This window comes from Crotalus tigris, unplaced genomic scaffold (assembly GCF_016545835.1).
Source record: "Crotalus tigris isolate CLP2741 ecotype Arizona unplaced genomic scaffold, ASM1654583v1 scf7180000018068.1947079, whole genome shotgun sequence".
Classification (NCBI taxonomy): domain Eukaryota; kingdom Metazoa; phylum Chordata; class Lepidosauria; order Squamata; family Viperidae; genus Crotalus; species Crotalus tigris.
In genome coordinates, this window is record NW_024096805.1 from 1416146 (window position 1) to 1431919 (window position 15774).

The following is a 15774-nucleotide window of genomic DNA, read 5'->3' on the forward strand; positions in this document are numbered from 1 at the left end:
ATTGGATTAAAAACAAAATACTCCAAAAATCTCCCACTGTCTCTTGTCAAAACATCCCAGGCACTGCTACCAACCAATCACATATAACATTCTTTCTTACAATAGAGAGCATCTTAGATCTCAAAGGCGTGCTGGCAAAGCTGAGTTTTGATCGCTTTTTGAAAATTCAGGAGATTTAAAAGGCACAGCTTAGAACAGGGGTCTTCAAACTTGGCCCTTTTATGACTGTGGACTTCAACTCCCAGAATTCCTCACCCCGCGTGCCTGGCTGAGGAATTCTGGGAGTTGAAGTCCACAAGTCATAAAAGGGCCGAGTTTGAAGAATCCTGGCTTAGAAAGACCTATTGTAGGTTATTTTTAAAAAAACCAAAACCTTTCATTTTACTGATTTAATAAAAGGTCCAGTACTTGTGTGAAAGTTACACTTTGTTAAGAGACATCACCTTGGCTAAAAGAGCACTTGCTTTCAGATGTTGGGTGGAGTTGCAGTTAATATCTGTGGTAGCCAAGCTTTGCAGGAGAACCCATTTTTAGCATCGTATAATTTGGCGAAGTCTCTTAGGATGTTTCTCGTGTCTGCGTCAAAATTATAGCTTCAGACAGACACCTTGGAGTACAATAAACGCCAAAGTAGGCTGCAGGTATTGTGTCCAGCAGATGATTATCCAAAATCTCAGTTTGCAGGGGAAAAAAAGCAACATCTTTCTAATGAACGACCTGCCTGCTTTTGCAGCAGTTCCGTGATGAAGAGAAAATGCTGTGTGAGAATTAATGTAATCCCGGAGCAGTGTCTTTGAGTAAAAAAAGGCTTTTCTGCTTTTACCGTATGGGGACTAGAGATGGTTCATTGTTCCTTTGATATGGGTAGCATTCTTCTGCAACAAACGTATACAAGTCCTTCTCGACTTACGACAAGTCCTTCTCGACTTACGATCACAATTGAGCCCCGAATTTATGTTGCTGAGCAGTTGTTGTTTTGTTTTGTTGTTTTGTTATGTTGCTGCCGTTGTTGCTTTGCCCCATTTTACAACTTTTGTTGCCACAGTTGTTAAGTCAGGGGTCCTCAACCTTGGCAACTTTTAAGACTTGTGGACTTCAACTCCCAGAATTCCTCAGCCAGCCATGCTGAGGGAAAAGGGAGAGTTTTCCAAGCTGAGCCATGCTGGCTCAGGAATCCTGGGAGTTGAAGTCCATGAGTCATAAAAGAGCCAAGGTTGCCTACCCCTGGCCTAGGTTCTTGGAAAGAATTCAGTGCTTATGAAGGCCAACATCAGCTAAAGAACTGGCAGCTGTGATTTCACACTGCTGTATATGTGATAATAATATAAAACATAGTGTGCTGGGAGGCAGATACACGACTCAACAGTTGAGCCAGGCCTTTCCATAACACACAAAATGAACGTTGAACTATAAAATAGCCCTTTTGTACACATGTACTCACCAGACATGCATATACAGGGGGGGCTCGACTTACAAGCATTCATTTAATGACCGAAGTTACAAAAGCACTGAAAAACATTGACTTATGATTGTTTTTCACACTTGTGACCGTTGCAACCTCCCTGTGGTCATGTGATCAAAAATTTGCTGGCTGAGGAATTCTGGGAGTTGAAGTCCACAAGACTTAAAGTTGCCAAGGTTGAGGACACCTGTGTTAACTGAATCGCTGCAGTTTTTGAGCTAGTAACACGGTTAAGTGAATCTGGCTTCCCCTTTGACCTTGCTTGTCAGAAGGTCGCCAAAGGGGATCACACGACCCCGGGACACTGCGACCGTCATAAGTATGAGTCAGTTGCCCAGCATCTGTGTTTTCACATGACCATGGGGATGCTGCATTGGTCACGAGTGTGAAAAACGGTCATCAGTCACTTTTTTCAGGGCTGTTTATAACTGAACAGTCACTAAATTAATGGTTGTAAGTCAAGGATTAGCTGACTCTAGCACAGTGGTTCTCAACCTTTTTAATGCCGCGACCCCCAACCGGTTGTAAGTCGAGGACTACTCAACTGGTGCAGCACCGTTTGCAGAATGGGACTTTTGGCGGGCTCAGCAGGGCAGAGACAGCCTGGACAATTCCTATTGGCTTTTGAAAGCCAATAGAATTAGACTCTATTCAAGAGAGTCTATTCTATTGGCTTTCAAAAGAATAGAATAGAATAAAAGGGAGTAGCAAGCTAAGGAAAAGGGGGGAAAAATGGTGGACTGCGTTGTTTGGCGACCCCCGTGAAATGGTTGTTCGACCCCAAATAGGGTCCCGACCCACAGAGTGAGAACCACTGCTCTAGCACATTGTCACAATAACAATCAGGCATTGAATCTCAATTCTTTAGAAATAACTGAAAAACTCGAGTTTTTTGCTTAAAATTCCACAGCAACAGCTAATCCAGGGGTAGGCAACCTTGGCGCTTTTATGACTCGTGGACTTCAACTCCCAGAATTCCTGAGCCAGCCATGCTGAGGGGAAAGGGAGAGGTTTTCATGCTGAGCCACGCTTGCTCAGGAATTCTGGGAGTTGAAGTCCACGAGTCATAAAAGAGCCAAGGTTGCCTACTCCTGGTCTAGTCTGTTTCCTTAAAAACAAACTGAAACCACTAAGCTTCAAGAGGAAAAAAAAAATCAGCAGTCAGAATTTCTATTATAGCAGGAGCAACATACATACATGCATGCATGCATACATACATACATACATACGCTCTAAACCAGTACAAGTCAGAGTGCTATTATAGTACTGCATCAGTATGGTTGAAGAGACAGTAAATAAAAAGCCTGCACTACTATTATCTACAAATGCTAATTCAAAGAATTTGTCCAAAGTAGCAGAAAGGTGAATGGAATAAAATGCATGTATTTCTGCCAGAGTTTGCAGTGCTGTCCTTGATTATTGAAGTTTCCATTAGTACAAGATTTCTCATTTACTTCATGTGGCGACAGACTAAAGATCAAAACTCTGAATATTAATGAATAGTCTGTTGTCTTATGCAACTAGCTGTATATGGGTGAAAGCGTATTAAAGATATCCCACTAATTGCTGTTACCTAGTCAGTTAATTCACATGTGCTTGTCTAAGGTCAAGAGAATGTACTTACCAAAAACAGACAGGAAAGGTAGATCATTTTATAGATCTCTTGAAATTATGCAATGGAAAGGGAGTGAGGAACAATTTTCTACAGTAATTTCTAGCAAAATCAATATTTTTTTTGTATAAAGTTTTGTTTATTTATTTTACAGAATTCAATAGTAATCATTCAACAAAATGTGTTGTCTGAGCATCTTATTCACTAATCCAAATTAAATTCCTAATCCCTAAATCTTTTCTCCAACCATGGGTAAAATAGGTCTCAAGTTTGAAAATATTCTGCTCCTTCTTCTTTTTCTTTCAACCTTAAAAGTACAGTAAGTCTGCCCATTTCGCAAAATCAATATTTTGTTCATTTATTATAGCAGAGCTTTCATGGATCACAGTTCATTTCATCATGTTCACAGCTGTTATGGGCTGTGATCTAGAATTATTATTTTTTTTGTAACAAGAAATGTATTGGTTCTTAGGCTGACATAAATCCTTTATCGTTAGTATAAAATAAACAATTTACGAAAATTGGCTCTGCTTATATAGTATATTTGTAATTGGCACTTATACACCACCTTTCTACTACCACTCAATATTATTTTATCTTACCAAACCAATAATAGTGTTCTGGGAAACATCGGCCACAAAAAAACTTAGCTTTCTTTTCATGGAGGGATCTTAGTTGAATTTTCTTGAATAGTAATAGGAGTAGACTAGTGTTTGGTGGGCAGGACCACACTTAATAATTTTAGGAGACTTGAGAGCTGCAATTGGGCTGGGGCTACATCATACACATGGAGGTGTATAAGACGGTTTCTTTGGGTGGAGAACGGGATGTTTCTGTTCAGCGTGCCTGGCTGAGGAATTCTGGGAGTTGAAGTCCACAAGTCATAAAAGGGCCAAGTTTGAAGACCCTTGATTTGGGGCAATGAACTGAATGAAAGACCTTTCAGAGATGGGTCTAGGTCAGGGGATAGGGAACCTTGGCTCTTTTATGACTTGTGGACTTCATCTCCCAGAATTCCTGAGTCAGCATACAATTTTCAGTTGTAAATAGACACATAGACATTAACAACATCATTAGATATGACAGTGATGGTGAACCTTTTAGAGACCGAGTGCCCAAACTGCAACCCAAAACCCACTTATGCATCGTCGGGTGCCAGGTGGGTGTGGCCCATTGGGTGGGTGTGGCCCATTGGGGGTGTGTGGCCCATTGGGTGGGCGTGGCTGAGGTGGTAACAGCAGACTGGGTGGGACTAAAGAGTTTAATCAGTCAATTCCAACTTTGCAAGATCTTTTTTTCCCCCGCAAGAAGTTGAAATTGACTGATTGATTGAACCTTTTTTACGGTGGTGGAGGCCTAAAGTGAAAAGGTTTTATAAAACCCAGCTGAAGGCCTAGGATTGGGGCGACGGCGCGCGTGCCCAGAGAGAGGGCTCTGAGTGCCACCTCTGGCGCTCGTGCCATAGGTTCGCCACCACTGGACTATGAGAAAGGGACTATCACTCAGCCCAAAAAGGAACAAAAAGAGCCAAGCATCGCGCCATCAGCAATCAGCACCCAGATCAGGATAGATTAACTCCAAGGTTAACATCAGATCAACAATCAAATAAGCAATACCCCAATCAAGAAACTGCCAAAGAAGTCAACAGCCAACAGCCCAATCAAAGTATTTCTAAGACTGCCCCCACCAACACTGACAGGCAAGCCACTAGAATACAAAACTGACAGCAAACCGCACTCCTTACTAGCACTGATGGTGTTACCTAGTTTGGGTGATGAGTCATCTGCAAGAAAAAGAAGCTCAGAGAACACCAAGGACCCCTCATTTCAACCCTGAGCTACAAATATTCTCCTTTATTACGGTAATAAATATCATTACACATCAGGTGATTGTTTACATGTGAATCAGAGTAAAGCTAATTTGCTTTGCAGCCAAAAACTAAAGGCGGTTCTAAACAAGGCCAGTTAAAGTGTACTTTGATCCACAACGAGATTAAAACACAAATATCTCAACAGCTCTACAGAAGTCTAGCTTCATTGTGATTTTTTTCTCTCTCTCCTTCCTGCCACTTTTTCTTTTAAGGAAAGGTATCTAAGCCAGGCCGTTTTCTGTTTTCATTCCTGCCTACTTTTCTATATATATATATTTTTTAAGAAAGTCAGGTTGATATTTTCTGTATCTTACTTTTATTACTTCTTTGAAAGCCATTCTGGGAATTACTTTGAAGAGGGTGAAATACTTCAGGTGAAGCACTGCCGGAGCAAAGGCTCTTGAACCAATTCCCTTGCTGGATGAAGACGACATAAATAGCAAAGAAAGTTTATAGACATGAATTTGAGTATCTTTATTTTCATTTTTTTTTAATGTGCTTTGGATCTTTTCAGCTCCTTTTCAGATGCGGCTGAGCAGTTTACATTAAATCTTGGTAAATGATGATGAGTTATTTCCATTCCCTGATAGCTTCCTTCTGTGGATGATTAGCAATTTCCTTGCATATCCTGTTCATTATCCTCCAAAACAGCTGCTGGGAAATCGGGCAATTGACTGTTAACAGGAGCATAAGATTGCTCCAGTGCAGGTCATCCTCGACTTACGACCACAATTGAGCCCAAACAGCAAACACAAAACCACGCACCCTCCGGTCCACGGAAAAACCTCTCTCCATGGAACCGGTCCCTGATGCCCAAAAGGTTGGGGACCTCTGATCTAGGGATAATCCAATTAATTGCTGGGCGTTTCTCATTCATGCGAATCACACGTCCAAAAAAGTGCCTTCTACATTTTGTCCCTATCTCAGAGTCTTGGGGAATTACTTCTTCATAATTTTCTTGCAACAGAAATTACAAGTTTCCTTTGCTATGCGGTTGTTAAGTGAGTTTTGCCCCACTTTATGACCTTTCTTGTTACAATTGTTAAGTGACTCACTGCAGCTGTTAAGTTAGTAATGCAGACGTTAAGTGAATCTGGTTTCCCCATTGACTTTGCTTGTCAGAAAGTCACAAAAGATGATCACGTGACCCCGGGATGCTGCCACCATCATAAATATGAGCCAGTTGCCCAGTGTCCCAAATTTTGATCATGTGACCATGAGGGTATTGCAGCAGTCATAAGGGTGAAAAAATGTCACAAGTCACTTTTTCCAGTGCTGTTGTAACTTTGAACAGTCACTAAATGAATTGTTTTAACTCGAGGACTACCTGGACTTGGTGTCAGATCTTTCCTCCAGCTTCAAAGAGCTACTACCTTCCTCTAAGCCAGTGTTTCTCAACCTTGACAATTTTAAGGCATGTGGACTTCAACTCCCAGAATTCCACAGCCAGCAATGCTGGCTGTGGAATTCTGGGAGTTGAAGTCCACATGCCTTAAAATTGTCAAGGTTGAGAAACACTGCTCTAAGCCAGGGGTCTTCAGACTTGGCCCTTTTATGACTTGTGGACTTCAACTCCCAGAATTCCTCAGCCAGCATGCCTGGCTGAGGAATTCTTGGAATTGAAGTCCACAAGTCATAAAAGGGCCAAGTTTGAAGACCCCTGCTGTAAGCAAAGAGGAGAGGAAGAAGGCTTAGATTCCAACTCTATTTTACCTCAGCCAAGACACCTAAGTTCTCGGTCTGCGTTGATGGGCTTAAAAGTGTGGAAGGCCTAAAGTTGTTGCAGGGTTGACCCATTTTTCACCAACAAAGAATGGTACTAGATACATCTTGTGAATCTAATAAACAGGATCGTTGGGGTCCAAATTTCAAATTACTCCGCTTACATCCTCTTTTAGGATAAAAATATAGGCTGAAAAATCAAGAGAAGGTTTGAAATTGCATTATGTCTTAGCAAAAATGTGAGAATGCTAAGCCAGGGGTCTTCAAACTTGGCCCTTTTATAACTTCTGGACTTCAACTCCCGGAATTCCTCAGCCAGGCACGTTGGCTGAGGAATTCTGGGAATTGAAGCCCACAAGTTCATAAAAGGGCCAAGTTTGAAGACCCCGGTGCTAAGCCGTCATTTGTAGTATTCTTGATGCTCTCTGATTGTGATTGTTTTCCTGCAGATGTTACCTAGTTGGGTCATGAAATGGCTTGCAAGAAAGCAACCAAGCTCAGAGAGCACCAAGGACCCTATGGTTATTTATCAAGTGTTCACTTAAGGTTGTGTTTACTGCTGGATTTCCTTCAAAACAAGAACCCCTTCAAAAGTCATCTCTATGTATTAGGACTACATAATATTTGTGAAGGATTAATTAAGCACAAGAACTGGCTTTCTCAGTCCAACAATTTCTTGAGAGTCTGATTCAGCAGTTAATTTTATTTTATTTTATCCTTTTGGTAAAAGAATTACATTTAATGCAATCAGGTGGATTCAGTCTTGAAGTAACATTGCTTTCACTGTTTTTGTTTCCCTTTGGTTAGGACATGTATACCTCGGAGAGATCTTGGACAAGCTGCCTTAATTTTATATCTATCTGGAACTATATGAAAAGAGACACCCAGTCATGAGTGAGTAAAAATCTTGGAATGGGATGGCCCAGGCCCAGTATTAAAAATGAAGGAAGACAAGAGTAAGGCTGAAGAAAATAATGGCCATGACTTATTAGAGGGGATATTATATTACCAATTAGATGGTTGAATATGGAGGAAAATAGATAACTTTTAGAAAACAGAGTAACAGAATTAAATAGCTGAGATGTGTAACTAGAATATTAGACCTTGGTATGAAAATGGCAAAAGAGAGAAGTCGAGATAAGGGAAGCTTTTGGTCACCTAAACATAAAGTACTTGGAAATCATAAATAATAGTTTTATTTTGAATATTGATGGGAAATTAAAGCCTGAAAAAAAAAGCAATAACAGGACATTGATTGTATACAAGGATTAGGTGCAAACGCAATTTAAGATACGTATGTTAAAAATTATTGATAACTGTAACAAAGATGTTTTTATTTAGTTGATAACAATAAGAATTGTACTAGCCCAATATGAGATATTAATGGAAAAGGAGAGGAAATATTTGATGTTGTAACATGAGATTTATATAAAGATTTATGTACACTATTGAACTATTGATTAACCCAGTCATCACGTTGCTTTTTAAATATTCAATTGTAAAATGAGAAAATCAATAAAATATTATTTTAAAAAAATGAAATATTCTTAGCTGTTCAAAGCTAACAAATGTTATGATCGCGAAATCCGCAAAGAGCAGACTCCATACTTGCTTTGGTGAATTGGTGATTCCCATTTCATGACGTGGCACATTGGGCTACAAGCAGACGCCACAATTTTCAGTCTGCAGCTACAGTCTCCCCATCCTTTCATTTAAGGTTGATGCTTTTCAGATCTTCCTGAAATGTTTGGTGCCAGGTTTTCTTTCATCTTCCTCTTTTTTTCCGACCATCTAGTGCAGGGGTCCCCAACCCTCAGTCTGTGGACCGGAACTGGGCCATGGCATGCCAGCAGCCGGTCCGCACAAACAAGCAAAGTCCCATCTGAGGAATGCAGGCAGCACACAAAACCACGCACCCTTCGGTCCATGGAAAAACCTCTCTCCATGGAACCGGTCCCTGATGCCCAAAAGGTTGGGGACCTCTGATCTAGGGATAATCCAATTAATTGCTGGGCGTTTCTCATTCATGCAGATCACACGTCCAAAAAAGTGCCTTCTACATTTTGTCCCTATCTCAGAGTCTTGGGGAATTACTTCTTCATAATTTTCTTGCAACAGAAACTACAAGTGAATATTCCTATTTACCTCCCAGTTATTGAATGGACCCTAGTCTATTAAGTGATTGGGAATTGTGTGAAGCCATAATCAATATAAGTATCTTGGGAACTGAACTGGGAATATCCAGCATGAACGAAGGTCACCGTCAGTGGGAATTTCACAGTTTTCCTACAGCTTCCTAACATGAGATCCTCCACTCTCTTAAGACAGAGAAACAGTATAGTTTAGTGCAGGGGTAGGCAACCTTGGCTCTTTTATGACGCGTGGACTTCAACTCCCAGAATTCCTGAGCCAGCCATGCTGAGGGGAAAGGGAGAGGTTTCCAAGCTGAGCCATGCTGGCTCAGGAATTCTGGGAGTTGAAGTCCACGAGTCATAAAAGAGCCAAGGTTGCCTACCCCTGATTTAGTGATTAAGGTGTTGGGCTAGGATTGGAGGACCTAGGTTTTGGAAGTCTTCATAGTGACGTGGACCAATCATTCTCTCTCTCTCTCTCTCAGCCTTACTACATCACAGGATTATTATCGTAGAGAAAAATTGGAAAAGGGGAAAAAAACCTAGAAATTCTGGAGGAAAAGTAGAACCTACATTTAACAAATAAAAATTTGAGAGTATATTGTGGCCTGCAAGGGAGATTTTTATATAGCCCCTTTCAGATTGCTCACTGCCTATCGGAAATAATGCTTTACGTGGCATTGAAATGGAATCTTCCTGTTTACCTTAGCCAGTTTTCACGTGCTCCTATAATTTACAGGATAATTTCCTTTGTCGTTGTTTACTCTGTACTTCCAACTTGTAAACAGGGGATCTCTTGATGTTCAAGGTGGAACAAGCTAGCTAAGTGATAGGTGTTTAGCTGACATGGTTCCTTGTGCCTGTTTCTCCAGATTGGTACTCTAGCCTTAGGAGGGGGCTCCATTATTTCTTTCCATAAATGCTATTTTTGGGGGGGATAGAGGTTACTTAAAAAGAAACCAGTAATTTTTGGATCCTGTTTCAATGAGAAAAGGAGACGGGTAATTTGGGTAGATAAATTGCGGCCTGTTTGGCTTAGTATCATCAGAGAATGACAGAGGGCGTTTACCATCCAAATGAAACTATAATAGTTACGGCTTCTTGTTTGGTTGTTTTCTAGAAAGAAAAAAAAACCAATCGGGCAATAGGGCATCTCGTTTGGCAGAAAAAGAAAATGGAAGGAAAAAAAGTTACAGTGAGGGATTGTTCTCTGTGAGAGCTGGAGGCCACAAGCAGAACAAAGTCGGTCACTTTCCCCCCCCCCCCCGAAGTAGAAAAAAAAATTCACCCTTCCTTTTAAATCCTCCTCCCCTCGCCCTAAATAATCTAGGAGTTTGCAGGCATAGTTCCTTCATGGAAAAGGTCAGCCATTAAGCTACAGGTACACAAAGGCAGCCCCTGACAAATGACTTAGCGTTGTTCCTTGGGTGTTTGAATAATGTGCTGGAAATGACAAGGAAAACGTGAACTGGAAACGTTTAGACCAGAGTTGAATAATGCAACAAGAAGTACGTTTTGCCTTATCACTGTCTGCAAATTCTCCTTGTGAGAATTTTATACACCCTGGGTTTTTATACCTTTTATACACTCTAACCCCCTGGGTTAGAGTGTATAAAAGGGAGACCGATCATTTAGGGCAGGGGTGTCCAACCACGGCAACTTTTAAGATCCGTCTGTGGATTTCCACTCCCAGAATTCCCCAGCCAGCCATGCTGGCTGGGGAATTCTGGGAGTGGAAGTCCACAAACCTTAAAGTTACTAAAGTTGGACACTCTTGATTTAGGGGCTAGGGCAGAAATGGACTTTTAATAGCAGGTGACTTTTCAGAAAAGGAGACTTGCTTGTCATGAAATGACTGTCATCGTAGGCAGGGTTTGGCTAGTCTAAAGAAAAGAAGAAATAGGGGAGACCTCATAGCGGTATTCCAGTATCTGAGGGGCTGCCACAAGGCAGAGAGGGTCACGTTGTTCATCAGAGCACCAGAGGGAAGGACGAGAAACAATGGTTGGAAACTGAACAAAGAGAGAAGCAACCTGGAATTAAGGAGAAATTTTCTGACAGTGAGGACAATCAACCAGTGGAACAGCTTGCCCCCAGAAATCGTGGGAGCTCCATCACTGGAGGTTTTTAAGAAGAGACTGGACAATCATCTGTTTGAGATGGTATATGTCCTCCTGCTTGAGCAGGGGGCTGGACTAGAAGACCTCCAAGGTCCCTTCCAGCTTCTATTCTATTCTATTCTGTTCTGTTCTATCCTATCCTATCCTATCCTATCCTATCCTATCCTATCCTATCCTATCCTATCCTATCCTATCCTATCCTATCCTATATTATAGTCCATTCCCTGTTCTGTTCTGTTCTGTCCTGTCCTGTCCTGTCCTGTCCTGATTCTATTCTATTCTATTCTATTCTATTCTATTCTATTCTATTCTATTCTATTCCATTCCATTCCATTCCATTCCATTCCATTCCATTCCATTCCATTCCATTCCATTACATATTCTATTCCATATTCCATTCCATTCCATTCAACGGCTAGAAGTTGATAGTATTCTTTCTCATCCTTTGTGGGGCCCCCATAAATAGGATGCTGGTGAATGGTGCTTTGCAGCAGGCCAGCTTACTATTTGCTTTTGCAATAAAATTAAACATTTTAAAGTTTAGAATTGAAAGTTCAATGTTTGAACCAGACTTTTAAACACCAGGAGAGCTATCTGGGCTAATATTGGTGTATGTTAATACCCTATATCACCTATAACAAGAAGCATGATATGCCAGTACTAAAAATTTGAATGTAGAGCTCTACAGAATTTGGTTCTTGTTTTTTTTTTAAAAAAATTGAAAAAGCATTGTTCATATAAGGCAAAACAATTAACCTCTTAGCTGTAATCACATTGATTTTTTTTTGTTGTTTTGGTACTTGTTCAAATGTGGTTTGATTCTCGGAGACTGCCTGGACAAGTCCCTGTAGTTTTCTTGGCAAGTGGTTTGCCATTGCCTCCTTCCTGGGGCTGAGAGAAAGTGACTGGTCCAAGGTCACCTAGTTGGCTTTGGGCCCAAGGTGGGACTAGAACTCATAGGCTTCTGGTTTCTAGCCTGATGCCTTAAATGTTATTGGCTCCAACCACTGTAATTGCCTTAATTCTAATTGTATTATTCAGTTCCAAACTATCTAGTTTGTGGGAAGATATATACAAGGACATTAATGAGGCTACCTTATTACAAAGCAAGTAGTGGACTGGATAGGTTGGCTTGTTTTTTGGCGTAGGACAGGGGTAGGCAACCTTGGCTCTTTTATGACTCATGGACTTCAACTCCCAGAATTCCTGTGCCAGCCATGCTGAGGGGAAATGGAGAGGTTTCCATGCTGAGCCATGCTGGCTCAGGAATTCTGGGAGTTGAAATCCACGAGCCTTAAATTAGCCAAGGTTGAGGAGCCCTGATATAGGGCAGGGGTAGGCAACCTTGGCTCTTTTATGACTCATGGACTTCAACTCCCAGAATTCCTGTGCCAGCCATGCTGAGGGGAAATGGAGAGGTTTCCATGCTGAGCCATGCTGGCTCAGGAATTCTGGGAGTTGAAATCCACGAGCCTTAAATTAGCCAAGGTTGAGGAGCCCTGATATAGGGCAGGGGTAGGCAACCTTGGCTCTTTTATGACTCATGGACTTCAACTCCCAGAATTCCTGTGCCAGCCATGCTGAGGGGAAATGGAGAGGTTTCCAAGCTGAGCCATGCTGGCTCAGGAATTTTGGGAGTTGAAGTCCACCAGTCATAAAAGAGCCAAGGTTGCCTACCCCTGCCCTATATCAGGGCTCCTCAACCTTGGCTAATTTAAGACTCGTGGATTTCAACTCCCAGAATTCCTGAACCGGCATGGCTAAGCATGGAAACCTCTCCATTTCTCCTCAGCATGGCTGGCTCAGGAATTCTGGGAGTTGAAGTCCACGAGTCATCAAAGAGCCAAGGTTGCCTACCCCTGGTATAGGAGAACAGTTAACTAGTTAAGGGAAAGTATAGATAACAATTGCCATTTCATTTTTTTGTGGCAAATCCTTATTAGCAGGGCTGTTTTTTTAGAAATATCTCTTTCTCTGCTTACAAACAATGATAATGTTTTTATTAGTTGATACAAGCAGATGGTTTGTATTCTTCCATGTCAGTACATTCCTATTCTTTTCTCTGTATTGTAATGAGATTACAGCTTTGTGAAATAATTTGGTCTTTGATTACTGGAAAAAAAAGAGCAAATGAGTGTAACCAATAAATAGAGTCATGCCTCACAGGAGATAACTCTTGCCTATGATTTTATTCTAAGCTTGAGCTTAGAAACTAAGCAACACCAGGCCTGTTTATTATTTGAGTGGAGAATATGAATCCCAGGCTTTGGACTGGACTAGGCAGTCAGAAAAGAGATCCTGGAAAAAGAGAATGACAACCACTGTATACTGATGGTAAGAAAACCACCTGGATGTATCTGTGCAGGTGTACGTCCATAACTTCCAGTTCTGATAATCAGCTTTAGAGAGAAGGATGTTCCTTTGAATATTTAGCCACAGAAAGAGCTTAGTCTCAGCTTGAGCTGCTGTTTGTATAAGCGTGTCTGTGACTTTGATAGATAATTTTCTTCCCCCTACTCCCATATTAATAGTGTCTTCAGGCATTTCAAAAATTTGTCTCCATGCCGCAGTGTAAGGTTCAGCACTGCTCCGTGAGGTAATTTACAATGGCCCCTGTTGTATCTTACTTATGTTCTTTAGGTATCCAGTTTTAATGACCGGAACGGAAGGGAAAATAAAATTATTTCCAGTTCAGACATAAGAAGATGCTGCGATTAAGGGTTGGAGGTCCATCCTTTGGAATAAACAGATACCCCAGCTCAGAGCAGGTTGCAACTTCGTAAAGCCATCAGTGGGGAGTTCGGTGCTGTCTGAGTCTGGTTGTTTCCTTTATTATCCAACGGGTAACATCTTTTCTAGAGGAAACATCTCTCCCTACTAGCACTGATGATATTGCCTAGCTGGGTCATGAAACGTCTACAACAGTGGTTCTCAACCTTTTTAATGCCGCGACCCCCCCCCAACCGGTCGTAAGTTGAGGACTTCTCAACTGGTCATAAGTCGAGGACTACTCAACTGGTGCAGCACCGTTTACAGAATGGGACTTTTGGCGGGCTCAGCAGGGCAGAGACAGCCTGGACAATTCCTATTGGCTTTTGCAAGCCAATAGAATTAGACTCTATTCAAGAGAGTCTATTCTATTGGCTTTCAACAGCCAATAGAATAAAAGGGAGTAGCACAGCTAAGGAAAAGGGGAAATGGCGGACTGCATTGTTTGGCGACCCCCGTGAAATGGTCGTTCGACCCCAAATGGGGTCCCGACCCACAGGTTGAGAACCACTGGTCTACAAGAAAACAACCACACCCAGAGAGCATCAGGGACCCCACAGCTGAGCCTTAATCTACAAATCTTCTCCATCAAAAGCCATCAATATCCTGTGCCTGAAAGGTTGGCAGTTCCCCAAATATATTTGGCAGCAACTGATAGCTTTTTGGGAAGCCTTTCTTCCCCCCCCCCATACATAAAAGCCCATGAAATATGTATTTCTGAAGTGACTTCCTGACGGTTGGATTATCTTGCGTGCCACCTGTTGCTTCCCACTTTTGTGCAAATTGGCAAACGCGCCAGGAAGCTGCAGTGAAAAGCTCTGTAATTTCTAAACCGGGAAATTGAGACCCGGGAAATTTCCAGCAGGCCAGCATGCGAAATCACATTCTCATGTCGGTTTGGAAATCATGGCTTGTTTTGAAGCCAATTTAGACAAAAAACAGGATGCTGTACTTAAGAACCGGAGGTGCGTTCTATAGGGAGAAGCAAATAGAGAGCAGAGAGTTTAAACCAGGAGTGCCCAACGGTGGCAATTTGAAGACTTGTGGACTTTAACTCCCAGAATTCCCCAGCCAGCCATGGTTGAAGTCCACAAAGCTTTTAAGTGGCTAAGGTTGGATACCCCTGGTTCAAATGTTTCTCATTGTTTGATTAGAGCAGTGAAGCATCCTCATTGAGTGGCAGGAAGGAGAGCGATGGACAGAAGTTGCCTCTTCACCTCTTTAGGCCAGGGCTTTTCAACCTTTTCACCCATTGTACCACTTTTAGGATATGGCAACATCCGAGTACCACCAGTCGCCTGTCAAGGTGTCAAAAACTTGATGACCCAAAAAAAAGAGGGAAAAAGCGATAAAGTACAGGTAGTCCTCGACTTACAACAGTTCGCTTAGTGACTGTTCGAAGTTACAATGGCACTGAAAAAAGTGCCCCCCCCAAGCCACAGCCGAGCAAGAGACCTGCCTGCCCACCCAGTGGCACTCTTCCTCCTGTCCGAGTTTTTCATTGTTGTGAGCATTTCTGTTGAGGATTGGCAGTGGGGGTGGGGTGTGGGGGTGTTTGGTTTTTATTCCCCCCCGTCTGCTGGGTGGTTGCAGCAGTTTTGGTCACTTCACATGATCCTGGGACACTGTGACCGTCATAAATATGAATCAGTTGCCAAGCATCTGAATGTAAATCACAAGACCCTGGAGATGCTGCAATGTTCCAGCTGATCGGTGCTCAGCAGGTGTCAGGATCAGTGCTGCTTTCCAGCTGATTGGTGCTTCTTCAGGGCTCAGAAATGCCAGGATCAGCGCCGAGCTACGGCTGGAGCCTGGTGCTGATCCTGGAGCTTCCGCTCAGCCTTGACAGCCCTGAAGAAGCGCTGATCCTGGCGCTTCCTCTCAGCTCTGACAACCCTGCAGCTCCAGCCATCTCTTGCTCAGGCTTGTGCGGTGCTGCCACTGGTTCAGCTCATTCCCCTCCCCCGCTACTTTTCTAGGATGGTTGCGTACCACCTGCCAGGTGCCAATGTACCACCAGTGGTACCCGTACCACTGGTTGAAAAGCCCTGCTTTAGGCTGATTACTGTATAGCAGTGGTTCTCAAC

At 42.3% G+C, this 15774-nt stretch overlaps 1 protein-coding gene across 4 annotated transcripts in view; it reads left to right on the top strand.

Annotated features, from left to right (window-relative positions):
* Positions 1–15774, top strand: part of USP6NL (USP6 N-terminal like) — a 139273-nt gene that overhangs the window by 9769 nt on the left and 113730 nt on the right. For all 4 annotated transcript variants that reach the window (XM_039347402.1, XM_039347403.1, XM_039347399.1 and 1 more), the window contains one exon: positions 7474–7560. In XM_039347402.1, the coding sequence (XP_039203336.1) occupies positions 7557–7560 (4 nt within the window). In that variant the 5' untranslated portion in view covers positions 7474–7556. The remainder of the gene's footprint in view (positions 1–7473; positions 7561–15774) is intronic.